At 36.8% G+C, this 18,384-nt stretch overlaps 1 protein-coding gene across 1 annotated transcript in view; it reads right to left on the bottom strand.

Annotated features, from left to right (window-relative positions):
- Positions 1 to 18,110, bottom strand: part of LOC118179288 (techylectin-like protein) — a 34,872-nt gene extending 16,762 nt beyond the window's left edge. Inside the window, exons 1-2 of the mRNA XM_035348471.2 lie at positions 17,850 to 18,110; positions 10,142 to 10,302 (exon numbers count right to left, since the gene is read on the bottom strand). Of these exons, the coding sequence (XP_035204362.1) occupies positions 10,142 to 10,302; positions 17,850 to 17,851 (163 nt within the window). The 5' untranslated portion in view covers positions 17,852 to 18,110. The remainder of the gene's footprint in view (positions 1 to 10,141; positions 10,303 to 17,849) is intronic.
- Positions 18,111 to 18,384: the final 274 nt, after the last annotated feature.

The following is an 18,384-nucleotide window of genomic DNA, read 5'->3' as shown; positions in this document are numbered from 1 at the left end:
AACCCTTTCTTGTAAAATATTTAGACAAGAACTGTGAATGGTAGTAACTTAAATAAAATCTACCATTCTTAAACACGTTATTAGTGAAAGCAAAAGATAAATAGTTGTACATAAGGAACGATTTGATTGAAAATACCTGAAAAGATTCAATCTTTTAACGAATGGAATTTTAATTATGATCTGTTAAAGATAAAGACTTCTCTAAACATCAGTTCCTTTTTCTTCAATAGTCGGGCCTTGCAAAGAAAGAACTTTTAAGTATTCCTTATTAACGGTGCAACATTTTACCTAAATTTATGCAAATTTTAATTTTGCCTTTTCTGTTTGAAACTGTTGGGATTTAAGAACGTTTGTGCATCTTAATCGAATTAAACAATATGTTGTTTTTATGCAAGTACGGTAGAACTCCAATTATCCGAATCAACTGGGACTGGATCCCATTCGGTTAATCAAAAATTCGGATAATTGGATTGCTACCAATTACTAAAGGGTCTACATACGCTTTAATTAATTATTGTGTGTACTGTTTGTTGAAATGGAAGGCAAAAACTATTAAAAAAAAAAGAGAGATAATCAAAATGGAAAGACAACACTTTTACGTACATGTTATATCGCGTACTGTACAGTACTTACAAGTGCTGAAAGTCATTGCTTGCTGGACATCTCGGTCAAAGTAAGCTGTTTGACTGTCTTATCCGTTTTCGGGCAGCAATGGCTATCATCCGCTTGATAATGACAAGTTGCATATGGTCACACTCGGGCTGATGCTCCATCCACTTCAAAGCAGGCAAACGCTTCACTAGCTGATGGCCCCGTGTCTGCTTCAACTTCGACATTAAATCATCTTCTTCTTCGAAACTTTCAGTAAGTTCACCGTTATTTAGAATTTGAAACTCAGGGTCTGACGAATCACACACTATCCATTCTAAAATATCCTCAGTACTAACTTCTGAAATCCAGGAATTTTCAAAAGAATGTTTCTTAATTCCTCAAGTGATACGTCCTCCTCATCTTCTCCTCCCTCTTCCCTTCCCTTTTCCTTGAGCGTCGTTTTCCTTTTCCTACTTTTCCTTCTCTTCTTCAGTTGATTTTGAAAACTTCTGAAATTCTGAAAGCGATTCGGATGGTCGGAGTTCGAATAACTGGAGTTGCGCTGTACTCATTGGTTAAAACTAAATATAAGTGATGTCATATACAGGGCGTCCAGAGTTAAAAAACACTATTTCAAAGCTGCCTACAAGCAAAATAAGTATTCAAAAATTGTTAAATTTTGTGGTGGACTTTATGAAGAGTTGGGAACGTATTTCAGCGAAAAGAAATTAGTTACGAACAGCGTCACCAAAGGGCCTTTTGCTTTGAAAACCTGCAGTAAAAGCGTAAATCTTTGTCAATGCCACTCAGCAGCTGTTATAAACCTACAAACATTTGCGAAGATTTTGTTTTCAATATGGTTGCTGCTCACAGTGACGATAAGTTCACGAGATCGCGGTTTGTTATTAAAATTATTTTGTCAAAACAGCAATCCAGCGATAGTTGCTGTACGGAGATTTCAGACATTGAAGGGGATTCAAAAGATTCACTAAATGCTAAAAACCTTCGAAAAATGATAACAAAATTTGAAGAAACAGGATCGCCTTCTGTTCGTACTAGAAGAAAACCCTTTCTGCAGCAGCAGTGTGGAAGGTTGCACTTCAGGTTGGTAAAGGACATAGCTTCAAACTTTTTCAGGCTTGCGCCAGCATCCGGCATGTAGCAAAGGCACTGGATAGGTTACGTTCAACTGCTCATGAGATCTTGCAACATATCCTTCCATATTATCCTTAGAAACTTTCACTAGTGGCAGCGGTAGCTTCCAGATGATTTTGACGCTGAATTGCAGTTCTCAATTCAGTTTCTTGTTCGCTTTGAGATCGATTTAGAATGACCTTGGAGTACTCTCTGAACAGATGAAGGGCATTTTCCTTTGGACCAATGCAGTGAATACTCATAAGTGCCAAATTCCACTGCATTCACAAAAAGTAGCGGGAATGGTGTGGATTTTATGCATCGTTTATTCTCGGTCCGTACTTCTTCCAGGAGTTCAGTTTTACAGGCCCAGTGACATGCTCAGTCACCGAATGCTCAGTCGATGTTAGAGAACGGAACGGTTTTTCTTTGCAAACACATCAATGACCTGCACTCACAGTCTTCCTACAATATGGAGCTTCTCCACTCATTGCACTCATTGCACGTCATGAATGTTCTTAAACGTCATTTTACAGAAGAAGGTATCACCAACCGGTAATTTCCTTATGTGTGTCCTCAAACTACAATCCATACGATTTTTGGTTTTCGAGGCATTTGAAACATCTGGTAAGTGGTGACAATTCAAGACTTCACCTGATTTTAAAGCCGGCATTTCATGTCACGTGCTCAACATTTCCCAGCATGCACTTTAATCGACTGTGCTCCATGTCATTTGGGATTTCAGATGGTAGCTGAAAATGATGGCCATCATGTGAAACTTGTTTTATTGTAATAAAAATTATAAAATTACAAAACTATTGTAAAGGTGCGGCTAAATGTGTAATTTATTAATACATTGCCCTCTGGTGGCGATATATGTAAATAATTTTTTTCCGCTGAAATACATTCCCATCCGTTCATTAATTCCGCCAGAACACTTCACAATTTTCTGATGAGTGGTGTCACCGGTAAATTATATAGAAATAAGGTTCTTTTCTGGACACTCTGTACTTTTCATAAATTAAATACTAAACTTGTAAGGATCTTAAGTTTTACTAACGTTTATTTTATTTTAAATCTTTACTATCACTTCTTATCTTCTGCTTCCGGCCAGAATTATAAGCGTTAAGGTTTTTATGCAAAGTTGTCTGGCGAACGCCAAGTATTTAAGTTGTGGCTTTTTGCCAAGAGAGCGAGAGAGGAAGCAGTGAGTTCGAAGCAGGCCGCTTACCTTAGAAGTTACGCAGTTGCTTGTTGCCTTCCAGGCCAGAGGTTTTAATCCTCTTGATAAATTTAAACGTATTGTAGTGTTCTCAGTTATCTGTACTACATACGCCTTCCTGTTAATATAAGGCCAATCTTCCACGTTATTATTCTAAAGTTAAATTAGAGTTTAGTTTTATTTTTATACTTTTACGTTTTGACCCCAAGTAGCGGGTCGGTGTATTCCGAAGTACGGAAGTCATTGTAAATAGAGAAAAATAAAGGGTTTTGTATACCCTTCTTGTGTATCCTGTTTACTTCCCACAGTTTTGAACATAGCTTTAGTAAGCTCTCTGTTCCGAGTCAGGTCCTTGCATGTTCCCGAAGAAGGTTAGAAGGAACATTGAACCTGATAGTGGCGCCCAACGAAGAAGAATAACCATGGCCGAGTTTCAAGAAGAACCTGTGCTGCCTGCAGAAACGGCTCAGAATCCAGAAATGCCAGCTGCCGCCCTGGAAGGATTTGGTTACATCGTCCAGACCATGCGCGCTTCGATGAAACCAGAAACAACATTTAATGGAAACTCACCGGTAACCAGTTTTTTGGAAAAATTGGATGACCACTTCATGCTCTACCCCGTGCACGAGTTTCAAAAAGTTACCTTATCTACCAGCGCTTTGAGGGGCCAAGCGCTTAACTGGTTCAAATGTATAGGCAGAAGTCTCTTGGGTCAAGCAGGAAGTCCCACCTATACTTACGAAAATTTCAAGACTGCCCTACTAAAAGCCTTCCCTGTTGTAAGGGATCGTGCGAAATTAGAAACGGAACTTTTCAGTATATATCAACAAAGAATCGAAAACCTCTCGAGCTTTATTTTAAGAAAAATTCACGTTTTCAAACTCTTGTATGGAAACCGTCCGGATCCTTAAATAATTCAAGTGATTTTGCCGAGGTTACTGCCCCAAGTGCAAGACTTTATTGAATTAAGAAATCCGACTACACTGGAAAAGTTATTTGAGCTAGCAATCCAGTTTGAAAGTAGAAGAACGGCGGACGTCGAAAGAAGACGCCAATATCAACAGCGAAACCAATTTGGTACGCCAAGACTACAGTAAACTCAAACACACGGCTACGGAGGCAAAGCGAATCAGTGGGCAAGGAAACCCGAGCATTCAAAAACAGCCGGCGAACGTCGACAGTTCAATAGCAACCCAGGAAAAAAGTCTCAAGGCCAGTGGAAAAAGAAGGAAAGCACGGAAAGGAAAAATAATTTAAACTAAAACGGATTTCTGCTGACGAGAGGGTGCGGAAATCCGAAGGCCACGAAAACCCCTCTTCCTTCAAGTTAAATACAGTAATGGTGAAAAATTTGACTCTTCCGAAGATTGAAGTCTTGGTGAATAATATCCCAGCCACCGCACTCCTGGATACCGGCGCGCAGTGTTCCTGTGTGGCAGAAGATTTTTTTAGGAAGTATTTTTGCAAATACCACATATATAATGCGGATAATACGACAGTGTTAGCGGCGCAAGGAGAAAAATGTAAGTGCGTAGGTAAAGTACCTTTGTATATCCGTATCAAGGACGAACAAGTAAAGGTGATGTTTTTTATAGTAAAGAATCTGCAAGCACATTTAATTTTAGGAATAGATTTTCTTTCAGAAGCACAAGCTACGCTGGATTTTAATGAAGCGTCCCTTAAGCTGACAATGAAACCAGTTCGTACAGAAAACGCTGAACCGCCGATGTTAAAACTTGACCACCTCCCTAATGACGAGCAAGGAAGAATCCGACAAGTGGTAAGTAAATTTGCTTCGTTATTTAGTGATATTCCAGGATTTACTCAGGTTACTAACCATAGTATTGACACCAGAGATGCAATGCCAGTTCGTCAAAAACCATACCGGTATGATAAGAATAAGGAAAAAATTATAGAATGGCATATTACCGATATGCTACGTAAAAAGATCATAACGCCCATCTCAAGTAGTTATGCCAGCCCGGTGGTTTTATGTAAGAAAAATAATGACTATCCTTTGACGCATCCAAAAAGATGGAGATTCGCTATTGATTACCGTAAATTAAACTCCATAACTAAATATCCGGTATATCCGTTACCGATTATAGAAGAAATTCTAAGGAACATAAAATCAACCAAATTTATGACGACTTTAGACTTAACGACTGGTTATTTTCAAATAGGGGTGAGGCCTGACGACGTGCCAAAGACTGCTTTTATAACCAAGTCTGGCACTTAGGCATTTTTGCGTATGCCGTTTGGCCTTTCAGGGGCCCCGGCAACATTTCAGCGATGCATGGACATTGTGTTAAGACCTGTTCTTGGAAAGTCCACATTTATCTATTTAGACGATATCATTATTACTAGTGATAATCTCGACCAACATGTACAGGATTTAAGACAGGTGTTTTCTTTATTAAATGAGGCCAGTCTAAAAGTTAATGTCGAAAAGTGCAAATTTGTAGCCCCTGAATTAAAATATTTAGGTTACAAAATATCTCAAAAAGGGATCGAGACAGATGAATCAAAAATAATCGCTGTACAAAAGTATCCGACTCCAAACACGGCAAAGAAGCTCTCTTCTTTTCTAGGACTTTGTTCATATTATAGGTCCTTTATAAAAAATTTTGCAGCTATTGCTGAACCATTGTTAAAATTAAAAAGGAAAAAGGCAAGATTCTCGTGGACGGCCGAAGCCAATAGTGCTTTCGAAAAATTAAAACAAGCATTAACGCAAGCCCCTGTGTTGAAATTTCCTGAAAAGGATGAGAATTTAGAAATTTCAGCGGATGCTTCGGATTATGCGGTAGGAGCGGTACTTTCGCAAAATCAGCAGCCCGTGGCATTTTTTAGTCGAACTTTAAATCAAACACAAAGAAACTATTCCGCGACCGAGAGAGAGGCACTTGCAGTTCTGTTAGCAGTGCAAAAGTTCCGAGTCTATTTTGGAAAGGCGCCGATAACAGTGTACTCTGATCATGCGGCGGTAACTAGATTGTACTCAGGAAAAAATTTATCCCCAAGGTTAGTAAGATGGGCACTCAAGCTGCAAGAATATAATCTGGTAATCAAGCATTCCCCCGGAAAGGAAAATATCGTAGCAGATGCCCTATCAAGAATTAAAATAGATGAACAAGGGAATACCGTAAAGGTGGCAATGCTCACAGCATGTACAATAAATTCCCGAGAAACTGTAATAACTGAACTGGGTAAGGATCCTGAGTTTGGAAGCATTTATGAGTATTTGAAGGATCCTGAAAATTTTAGCCACCAAGATATTGTGGCGATAAGAAATAGGGCGGCCCATTACGAACTAATAGATGGTCTATTATTTTATACAAAAACTACGAATTCCAACAACGAATTTCGACCTGTTATCCCAGGTAGTCTTAGATTAAATATCCTACAGGAGTTGCATGACAGCCCTTTAGCTTCTCATGCTGGTATTCGAAAAACTATACAACGCGTACGCGAGGCAGTCTATTTTCCTGAACTGCAAAAGTTAACAAGGGCGTATGTCCAGTCCTGCCCAACATGTCAAGCAGTTAATTACATTAATTTCCGCCCGGCCGGGTTTCTAAATAGTATTAAATCCGAATTTCCAAATGAAATAATTGGCATCGATTTATTGGGCCCTTTCCCAAAAAGTCAGTTAAATAAAAGTCGCTATCTCCTTGTTATGGTTGATCATTTTAGTAAATGGACCGAAATTGTTCCCTTAAAACGAGCCTCCGCGAAATTAGTTACTGCTTCTATTTTAAATAAATATATTTTAAAATACGGGGCGCCCCTAAAAGTTATATCGGATAATGGTCCTCAATTTGTAAGTAATATATTTGAAGACATGTGCCAAAAACTGGGCATACGTCATTTAAAAATGGTCCCGTATCGGCCGCAATCAAATATAGCGGAACGGGTCAATAGAAATATAGTGAAAATTATCCATAGTTATGTTAAAAATTTTCATAAAAGCTGGGATAACTATGTCAATGAATTTGCTTTCGCCCTTAGGACCGCAAAACATGATACAACGGGCAAAACTCCTGCTGAGTTATTTCTAGGCAGAAAGATTATAACACCGTTAGATAAATTATTTTATGTGCAACAAAGAGCCCCAAAATTTAAAATGGGTGATATAGAAAAACTAATTAAGGAAGCAAAGAAGAATACGCAAGTAGCGCAAAGAAAACAGAAGCTATATTATGATTTGAAACGACGGGGAGTAACTTATAAAGTAGGGGATGAAGTTTTAAAAATTAAGCATTCACTTTCTTCAGCACCAGAAGATAAGACTGCCAAATTTTTTCCACGATTTGAAGGACCATATGTTATAGAAAAAATAACTCACGCTGTAGTAGTGTTAAAAGCCAGAAATGGCGAAACCTGCTCCGCAAACATTGATCAAATCAAGCCCTACTTCGATCGTAATAAAATGCAAATATTTTCAGATCTTTTGCAGGATCCGGCACGGCAGACACCGCAGGCACAAGCTCCAGAGATGGAAAAACGACAAGTACAAGGGCAAGCCAGTAAGAGGCAGGAGCAAGTAAAAAGAAAATTTCCCCGCGGAAAAATTGAAGGGAGCAAGAAAAAGAAGCCGTTCCACCGTCCAGAAAAGAGAGTTCACGAACACCCCCAGAATGAAGAAGGGAGAAGGACGACGTATGTGAAGAGAACCAGGAGAAATGACGGCAACTACAACCCGGCTCTAAAACGGAAGATCTACTCATCCGACAGAACTCTCCGCAGCAAAAGTCGCCGAACTGCGGAAGGGCCATCAGCGGCGGAGGAAAAAGTACAAGGAAAATTTGAACGGCCAGCAACGAGGTCCAAGCAGGAACACGACAGAAGTTTCCCGGTTCCGCCAAGACCAGCTGCCATGAAACGACCAAGACCACAAGCAGAGGAGAAAAAGAAGGTATTCAAGGGTGACCGAACTGGTGAAAAAGGAAGCTTCCAGAGGAAGGCACTGAAGGGCGAGCCCGTACAAGAAGGAGGATAAATCACACAACTATCTGCAATACCTTTAAAGACTGGGCCCAGAAAAGGATGTCCGAATATCACAAAGATAAGTAAAATTTTATGTTACTTTGCAAACTTAAGTTAATCTTTCATTCTTACTGCAAGTGGCAGATTTCAAGAAGTTTTACCTCATGCGAGGTCTACCTTTATCGCCGAAAGGGCGAGAAATCAGTTGTTACCGATTTTGATATTATGTTTTTCAATTACTAGCGCGTAAAACTAAAGTTGATGTATAATAGCGTTGTGTAAAGACTTAAATATTGTAAAAAGTTATTGTATAAATTTTATTTAAAACATTCTAGCAAGAAAGAAGTTTTAGTCTGAAAGACTTTTTGAAATGTAGTATTTCAATGTAGAAAGAATTGGCACTTGCTTTGAAAAGAATAGAAGTTAACAATGTACTACTAATGTATGTTTTCAAATGTGTAAAAGTAACGGCATGTTAATATGTTCTTATAGACAATGTGAACTGTTATTTTAAATGTTAAGAAATACCGTGATATGGTAAAAGTGAATGTTAAAATTTTTTTATTCGTGTGACTGTAAAAAGACTAAAGCATGGCGAATATGTGTTAAAGGTTGAATGATGTAGTTAGGCTCTCTGACGCTACACTTTAGAGTTAGCCACTTTTAGAATAGTACCTCAGGGTTTAGAGTTGAAATTAGGGTGTGTTAAGAGGTCTTGTTATGTTGAATTTTAACACGTTAGTGTTTTGATTGTAGGAGGAAGTGTGGAACACGTAGACAGAAACACATTCGTGTTTGGTGTTCTTTTACAACACATGTCAGAGAGCACGGGGAGACATAATTAAAATAGTCATGAATGAAATAAGAATGTTAAGAGAAGTATAATTGTATATGTTACTTGCCATTTCATTGTGTAACATTTCATTAAACTAGTTTTCCTTCCAGATCTCTGGAAGGAACCAGAATTGAATAAAAGCTCCTGTTTAGATGCAGTACAGATGAAAAAAAATTGTTGTATATCCTGGGAGATGCTATTGTAAATAAAAATAAAATAAAAAAAAAAACACACCCAAATTTCTTTCTTTTAAATTTCTAGTTTCTAGCGAAGTATGTTTGTAAAAGATTGGCCTCGCGTTAGATTCTAGAGCTAAAAGTTTTCAACAAGGTCGTTTTAGACCTCAGTTTCAAACTAATTAACTCTGGCGGGAAGTATGTAAGGATCTTAAGTTTTACTAACGTTTATTTTATTTTAAATCTTTACTATCACTTCTTATTTTCTACTTCCGGCCAGAATTATAAGCGTTAAGGTTTTTATGCAAAGTTGTCTGGCGAACGCCAAGTATTTAAGTTGTGGCTTTTTGCCAAGAGAGAGAGAGGAAGCAGTGAGTTCGAAGCAGGCCGCTCACCTTAGAAGTTACGCAGTTGCTTGTTGCCTTCCAGGCCAGAGGTTTTAATCCTCTTGATAAATTTAAACGTATTGTAGTGTTCTCAGTTATCTGTACTACATACGCCTTCCTGTTAATATAAGGCCAATCTTCCACGTTATTATTCTAAAGTTAAATTAGAGTTTAGTTTTATTTTTATACTTTTACGTGTTGACCCCAAGTAGCGGGTCGGTGTATTCCGAAGTACGGAAGTCATTGTAAATAGAGAAAAATAAAGGGTTTTGTATACCCTTCTTGTGTATCCTGTTTACTTCCCACAGTTTTGAACATAGCTTTAGTAAGCTCTCTGTTCCGAGTCAGGTCCTTGCATGTTCCCGAAGAAGGTTAGAAGGAACATTGAACCTGATAAACTAAAATCAAATTTTTACATTTGTAAATGTAAAAGAGTGACTGCTAAGTTCGAAAAAGGTTATCTCAGGCAGTATTCACACAGCGTGAAAGACTGTTTAGAAGTAAAAGTGTCTGCGCCTAAGAAGAACATGTCAGATAGCTCTCGAAGTCGTTAGGAATTTATTCAAAATCTGCACCATCCCTACGCGTCTTTCTTACCTAATTTAAAATTTTACATAATAATTACAATCTGTAAACAAAATAGTTAAAATTGAATACGTTTTGCTATAGGTTCAAAAAAAATTTTTTTTTATGCTTCTGTAAGTAGTAGTTTTCAGTAGTGCCCGATTACATTCAGCTCAGATTAACTACAATAATAAATGTTTTTCATTATTATTATTATCAACATCAAGTGGTACGACACACTTACAATTGGGATAATTCTCCTTCGCTTTTAAAATCATCTCTGTTGCTAAGTCTAAATATGAATACGACTTTTCCTTTTGTCCACACGTGAACGTGGTGTTCCTGTTGTCCTCGCCATAGACCACTGCCAAAAAAGCTAAAAGAATTCTGCAATAGTGCTTTATCCTGTGAAAAAATAAATATATCAACATATTTATATATAAACTCTGTATTTAATATGTATCGGTGAAAAAAAAACCTGTTCGAAAAGTGGGCCTTTTATCAATAATTTTCTTAACCAGTTAACTGTGGCGCTCTCGTTTAAGAGTGCGCACCGTTTTGTGTCGCCAGAATCGAGCCATGACGAATATATTCGTCCATCACAGAGTAAGTTGCGCTGATAAGATAGTGAATGAAAAAGATGGATTTATTTTATAAAATTAAAAATGTTATTACTTATATTTACTTATTTGGTTAACATAAGCATATATTACATACATATAAAACTAAAAACGAAATCAATTGAATTAAATATTATACGTATAAAAGTAAGAATTTAAATTCCTGCTGTGGAGTGATATTCAGCGAAACAGGGTACTATACACAATGGAACTTTGCAAATCGAACACCAGTAACACGATTCCTTTCTGTGGCTTATATTAGGTCTAAATGGCCGAGTTTGTGTCGATATATTTCTTTCAAATGGATACGTCGCAAAAGTGTCTTCAATAAATTTGAGCAGAAAGCTGATACGCGATAGTGTTCCATTATTTTTTTATATAATATGAATGCATTCAGACACATAATGGAGAAATATCTTTTTGTAGTACTTTTTGAGTTGTTTTCTTGTTGTGGAGTACGCTATGCTGTTTTCCATCCATTCCATCTCCACCCATTTTTTTATTATAATCAATCACTAGCACCGGTTTCTTTGTTATTATTTTTTTTTTCTATTACGTTGCTTACACTGCTTTATACGCATAACGAGTATTCTCGTCAATCATAGTTAACTGGTTAAAGATGCAAGTCGCTAATCAACAGGCTGATAAACCCCGTCCCCAAGCTGTCCAGCTACTCTGGCGACGAAGTAAAATAAAGAAAAGTTTTATATTGCTGCTTCTAATGCACAAAATATTAAATGACTTTAGGATTATATTTGGATATATTAGATTGGAGCAAAAAGATTGGACTCAAAAAAAGTACTACAAAAAGATATTTCTCCATTTCTTAGACATTATGTGTCTGAATGCATTCGTATTATATAAAAAAATAATGGAACACTATCGCGTATCAGCTTTTTGCTCAAATTTATTGAAGACACTTTTGCGACGTATCCATTTGAAAGAAATAAATCGACACAAACTCAGCCATTTAGACCTAATATTAGGCCAATTAGTCGTGAATCATGTTCCGGATTATACACCTGGAATATCAAAAAAAAAAAAAAAAAAAAAAAAAAAAAAACCCTACGCGAAGGTGTTCGCATTGCTACAAATGTAAGATCAGAAAGGAATCGTGTTACTGGTGTTCGATTTGCAAAGTTCCATTGTATATATTACCCTGTTTCGCTGAATATCCCTCCACAGCAGGAATTTAAATTCTTACTTTTATATGTACGTAGGTTTTACTTTCAAAAAGAGCACGAATATTGCATTTTTAAATGCTTTTATTTTATTAATAAGAAATAGATAAAAGTAATAAAATGTAAGTAAAATTAATGTTGCAGGATTCATGTAATGATGAGAAATTCACACACATTAATAGTTCCACAGGCATTGATAGAATACGTTATTCTGTTAAAATCCACAGCTAGCTTTAAATAGTATGATCAGCTAAAGGCACTTAAACACCAAAGAAGACCGTCTGTCTTCTTCAACTCTTGAAGACAAGCAAGCCATTCGCTCACATCTCCTACTCTCCACTCTCGACCACGTCTGGACGCTATCTCCTGTTGGTCTCGTCTGCTCCGCACTGAGGTAGGCTGCGATGACGTCACCACGCTGGTAATTCGCTAAGTCAGCATCGGTCGTCGATGATCTCCACATGTATAATATTTAATTTAATTGATTGCACTTTTAGTTTAATATGTATGTAATATATGCTTATGTTAACCAAATAAGTAAATATTAGTAATAAAATTTTCAATTTTAAAAAATAAACCAATCTTTACTAAGAATTCCGCAATAGTAATTATCTGCTTAAGAGAAGAGATGCATTTGTTGAGGACTTTTGAAGGGGAATTGGCTCGTATTAACGTACTCATTGGAAAAGCACGAAAGTTCCATACAATCAGCCTGCCCCTTCCTTCAGGATTTGAACCCAGATCTAACTTTGTTCAATGATCTTATCCTCTCGACCTTTTCATATAGACCTGAAACAATTCTGGAAGATTGCATGTGCCTTCCTATAAAGGCACGCTCCTGGAAACCTAAAATTTCTGCATTACGGTTGTCTGTAAATTAATGCCTTTATTAGTTAAAGATGTCAGCGTAAAAACCGAGAGAAATCTAAAATCTCTTGCAGTAAATTTAATAACTGAAATTCCAGGCTCTTACATTTTTAACTGCAACAGGATATTGATATACATACTAAATTTAACGAACATTCATATTTCTATTTAAATTTATTATTTATCTTAGTCATAAAATTGATGCATTGATTGCAATAGAGTAAAACAATAACACATAATTATTATTAAGATCTGCAGTTTCCTTTCTAAAAAATGCACGTGCTTTTGTAATAAGAATATTTATTAATAAATTAAAGTATACTTTCCTTAAATCATTTTAGATCTCATTCATATGAAAATGCCATGCTTAGTCATACGGTATGTCATATGGTACGTTTATTTAAAACGAAAACTTAAATCCTGGTTTAAACCTTCATACGTATTTCTCAGTTACTGATGATAAAAAAGACTTTTACATTTTTATCGTTACAATTGCAGTTATGAAATATTTCGATATTTTTGGCAGATATCGGTATTATTATGAAAAGTAGAGAAGGGTTTTTGCCTAAATAAAGATACAGTTGCGAAGGATATTTTATAAACTTTAAAGCTAACATTTCTCCTCAAAATATTTCCGCCTGCGCCGATAACCCTGTAAGGTTTCCCTTAGTTTGCATAACAAATTATTTTATTTTTGGTACCTTTCCTGAACCTCTCATTTTCCCCTCGCATTTCCTCGCCAGGATACAAATTTAAAGTTAAGTGAAGAGCGTATAAAAACAGACGAAACTATTAGTTATTCAACTTTTCCATAACCAAGCAACTCCTCAGACTAACTGAGTTTGCAGGTGCTGCTCTCGATACGAATTAAATATTGCTATCTTCGTGCTAGACATGGCGAAACTTTCAACCGCGTTTGGAATGGAAGATTTATCGCCAAACTCGTTGACCTAGGAATGGAGCGAAAGTTAATCATGTTCATCATCTTTTCCTATATCATGAACAGAACCTTTAAGGTTTTTGTTACTGATGCCTTTTCTTCACCCAAGCCTATGCTTAGTGGAACCCCAGAGGTTTCAGTTATTGGCCCTGTAAGCTACCTCTTTTACGCTGTGGATTTGCCTAAGTTTCAAGATAATTGTAACTCAATTCTAGCTGTTATGCAAATGATACTGCTTTGTCAGTAAAATCCGCTAACGTTAACCATGCCTTGAAATATCTCCAAAACTTCATGCCAAAATTTGAACAGTGGTGCAATTAAATCTCTATTACTGAACAGAAGTCCCAGCTGCTCCTCATCAGAAGACGCAAACGTAATCACCAACTCAAGAAGAATTTGTGTTGATTTAGTGAACAGAGCCCTGCGGTTTCCCGTGAGATATATATCGGCGTTATTCTTAATGACCGATTGAACTGAAAACATATCGATCACGTTCGTGATAACTCTACTGTTATCAGATGTCCAGTGCTTATTGTAGGCAAGCACTCAATCTTAGCAAAAGCGTCTAATCTGTCTTTAATAGTCAGACCAATTTTGATCTACGCATCCCCTGCCTGGGGCCGCCTCAGATAATGTCATACAAAAATTAGTAGTCATACAAAATCGATTTCTGAGAATTATTAGGAATGCTCACTACCTCGTTAGAAGTCTCCATGCCGACCTCAAGACTGACACCATGAAAACATTTCTTAGGAATACTAACAAAGTTTTTTGATAACTCCAGAAATTGTGATTTTTATGAATCATTTCAGAATTTTTCACTATGACATTCTTAATGAAGATAGACTTATACAACATTTGCAGCCTTCCTACTAAAATGAAAACCAAGATTTCTCAACCTAACTTGGTGCCTTTATTTAATATTTCAGCGTATATTTTTAGATGTCTTTAGATGTTTATTTTACAATTCTCCCTCCCCCTGAAAGTCGTTATTCTGGACCACCCATTCAAGCATTCATTCCACTTCAAGCGCTCTACGAAGCAACATACCTGTTGACAGACAGAAGCTTGCTCGCTGCAAGCTAATCGGGACGCTCAGCGTTAGTCGGAGTCGAAGTTGGAGAGTTTATTCAGAGCAGGATTTCACTAGCCAGCTCACCTTACTATTTTGCCCTTGCTGTTGTTAATCTGAGTTACTGGTGCTCCTTGTGGCCATTAATAAGTCTGGCGGAGGGTAGGTTATTGAGTCAACCTAGTTAGCTTTAATTTAAATTGTTAGTCCAGCACGACTACTCATCTTTGAGGTTATTGTTTAACTATTCTTAAGTTCCCATCGCAAGTAGACTATGTTATTTTAAGCAAGAAGCACGGCATGCATTTTTGTTAACATTTTGATGAATAATTAATGGTTTGTTTTACTCTTCATCTGTGCTGGTAATATTAGCCTGTGGGAGAAGTCACCAGGTTTTTCCAGTAAGATCATGTTAACTTTATGATAGCGAAGAGGACTAGATCTTACAACTCTTGAGTGCTTTTACCTTGACCATATAAATAAGCAGAACTGACATAATATTTACGCCACACATGCGCGGAAAGAAATGAGCAGTTAATGCGCGGAAAGAATGAGTGTCACGAGATCACAGTATAATTTCACTTGTTACCTTACTAGACTGCCAGGGGACTTTTAATCCTTTCTAACCTAGACTATGTAGTACAAGCTGATAACAACAATCGTATAAAAGCAACTAAAGTACTTATTTGAACTAGCCTGATGTTATGGCTAAAAAGACTGACAAAAGTTTCATTCCTGCTGCTTGCTGTCTGAAAATATAGTAATAGTTGAATTAATTACAAATCAACTCTTAAACCTGTCTTCCGGGTTAATGAGCCTTATTACCTACGAAAAATGAAAACTAATTGATCAACAATGAGTACAGAACTCCAAAAGGCAGAATTAGTGTTACAGGCACAGGTAGACAGGACACAAGAATTCCACTATTAATGGTGCAGGTAATCTCACCACACTAATTTTGCCCCAGTTTTGATGACAAACTTGCCGGGACACGATTTGAAGGTCTCTCACTCCTCTTTCCCTACCAACAAACTACTGAAGAGAACCCTCAGCCATAACATCAAGGCAAGTGTTTTGAATGTTCCATACCGCACAGTGTTCATATACGAACATCCATATCTTCACCAGGATTCGAAACCGGACCCACAGGTATTACAACCAGCGTCACTGTACCGATCGTGACGGAGTCACGAGTGTTACGGCGCTCCAGGCCTAAATTGCCAAAGCTGTCGTTCTAAACCTAGATTTTTGCTTGTTTTTTAAATTCAATTTAATTATTTGGTGCAGATGACGAAGCAGTAAAGATGCAGAAAAGGATTCATCGTAAGAAATAATATGTTAATTGAAATAAACTTTTATTTTAATCATATAAAATCTTTTCGTAAAGTCATACAACGCTTAAATTTTTATACATGTACACTTTGCAGAAAATTTTACTTAATAAATGATCTATTATTCTAGCAATAATCACTAATATAAAACAAAACATAAAACTAAGCTTCGTAATCCCTAAAATTGATTCTCGAAAAAAAAAAAATATTATGTAAAACTTATCCTCTGATAAAAGAGGGAACCAAACCGTGACCTCAAGAACAGTAAAAAACTAAATTATGTTAAGAAATATATTTTGAATTATAGCATAATTTTAATCGTAGGTGTATGGTTTCGTTATTATAATTTGGCCATGGGAAATACTTTTGTTATTAATATTTTTAATTACATCACCTTGTAAAGATATTAATTTCTTAAATATTTACTGAAAGATGCATCATGACACAAATTGTCACAATACGACAACATACAAATGGATCTCTTGCGAGTTAGCTTAGTTTTAATTTGAAATTTTATCTGAGTTACGCCGTTAATGCTGGCTCGTTTTGTTAGCATAAGTGCCATCTGTTTAATTATTTCAGTTCTTAATAAAAGTGTCTTTTACATCCTTCTTATATTCTCTGTTTTCCTGCGAGACATATCAGCAATTCGCTTAGTACTTCAAGAGTCTCGATTTAGTGTAAGCTACCTAAAAAGGTGAGATTCTGTAAGTTATACGTCATATTTTACAATTTTTTTTCCCAAAAAATATTCATTTTTATCATTGCTATTTACAGATCAAATATTCCGAATTTATTTTAAATAAATACATTCTTCATAAATATGTTTAAATAGATATGTATTGCTCAGTGTAAATTATTCTATAAAATAATGACTTATTTGATAAGTACCACGCTATCATGCCTCCCCATAATAACGATTTACTGCTGGCAAGACTACATACTCTGAGAAATTTTACTGTCAGACTTCTCATCTAAGCTATAATAGACTGCTCAAAAACTGACTTTGCACAATCCTCATGTATTCTACCATGCCTTCACTGACACTGATTCATAAAGGTGCCCTTCCACAACGGTCCGCTCCCTTACGCAAGATGGTCACTGTTAGAAAAGACAGAAATCTTTATAAGGGTGCCGCGGCATAGGCGAGCAAGTACAGACTGATGATCGATTTCTCGCTTAAAACTGATCGTCCGCCTTGCAACAGTCCGGCAGTTTTTTTATAAAGGTGTGCATCTGCGTTCTTTTACAGAAGTAGCCGGTCCTGCTTACTGGAAACGCACATAATGTGATGCCAAGTATAATAACATCAAGCAAATAATAAAGCATAAAACCTTTAGTACGTTTATAAGATATTTCTCCCTCCTTCTTAGCATGCCTTCGTAGTGTAGTGGTCAGCACGCTCGGCGCGTATTCAAGAGGCCCGTAGTTCGAGTTCGGCGAAGGCGTTGCTCATTTTTCATCTCTCCTGCTTACAAAAATATCCTAATAACTCTACAGTGGCGCCCGAGCTAAAAGGGTGGTGGATGATGGTTCTCCCCACCCGGATTTGGCGATTGGGTCCCCTAATCGCCAGTCGCCCTTTAAAAGGAGGAGTATATAAGGTATTTCTCACGCCTTCGTAGCATACCTTCGTAGTGTAGTAGTCAGCACGCTCGTTGCGTATTCGGAAGGCCCGTGGTTCGAGTCCCGGAGAAGGCGTTGCTCATTTTTCATCTCTCCTGCTTTCAAAAATATCCTAATGACTCTACATTTTAAGTACAAAATTTCATGTGAGAAATTTGTATACGCTAAAGGCTCTTTGTTTTAATTCAACAGTATACCTGAAACTATGAAATGCTACAAAGTAGCCTTATATAATAGCTAACAGCTTGACATCTTTACGAAAAGAGTTCAGCTAATATGAATGAAATAAGCAAATTTATAAAAGAAATTACTTACATGGTTTAGGAAGCGAGTACTATTCCTTCAGATACGAAACGACGATTAAGATGAATGCCGTATCGCTTTAAGAATTCATATTGCTCATCGATATTAACTTATATATCTCGAGGTCGGAAAGCCCAAAGATAATTTGGAAAAATTTTAAAGATTTTTAAGAGGTTTCAAGTAGAATGTTTTTACATCAAACTCAAGATAAAGCTCGCATACAAAACACTGCCTATGAAACACTTCGCTTAGACAGCAAAATGATTCCTAGTAGAGATAACAGACATACACAAGTAACAAAGAATTTCCAGTAAAGCTTTGAAAAGACGCAGTGCAAAGCTTAAAAGAAAAGTGAAAATGAAAATGATAAAATAAAATTCTGAATAACTGCAGCAAGTGGCCGTTTGGATATTAAAAAAAAAATCCCAATAACTCTTTTTATTTCCTCTCTCACATTCTATTGGTGTGTTATTAACTTGATGGAAAAAAGTGGAAAAGCGTCTACAACGCTGCTGATATCTCTACGAGTCATATACATTTAATCTAA

The sequence above is a fragment of the Stegodyphus dumicola genome, chromosome 10 (genome assembly GCF_044657685.1).
Source record: "Stegodyphus dumicola isolate Sdum_Otavi_A_Nest chromosome 10, ASM4465768v1".
NCBI classification, from domain to species: domain Eukaryota; kingdom Metazoa; phylum Arthropoda; class Arachnida; order Araneae; family Eresidae; genus Stegodyphus; species Stegodyphus dumicola.
This window is presented reverse-complemented; position numbering and strand designations above follow the sequence as displayed.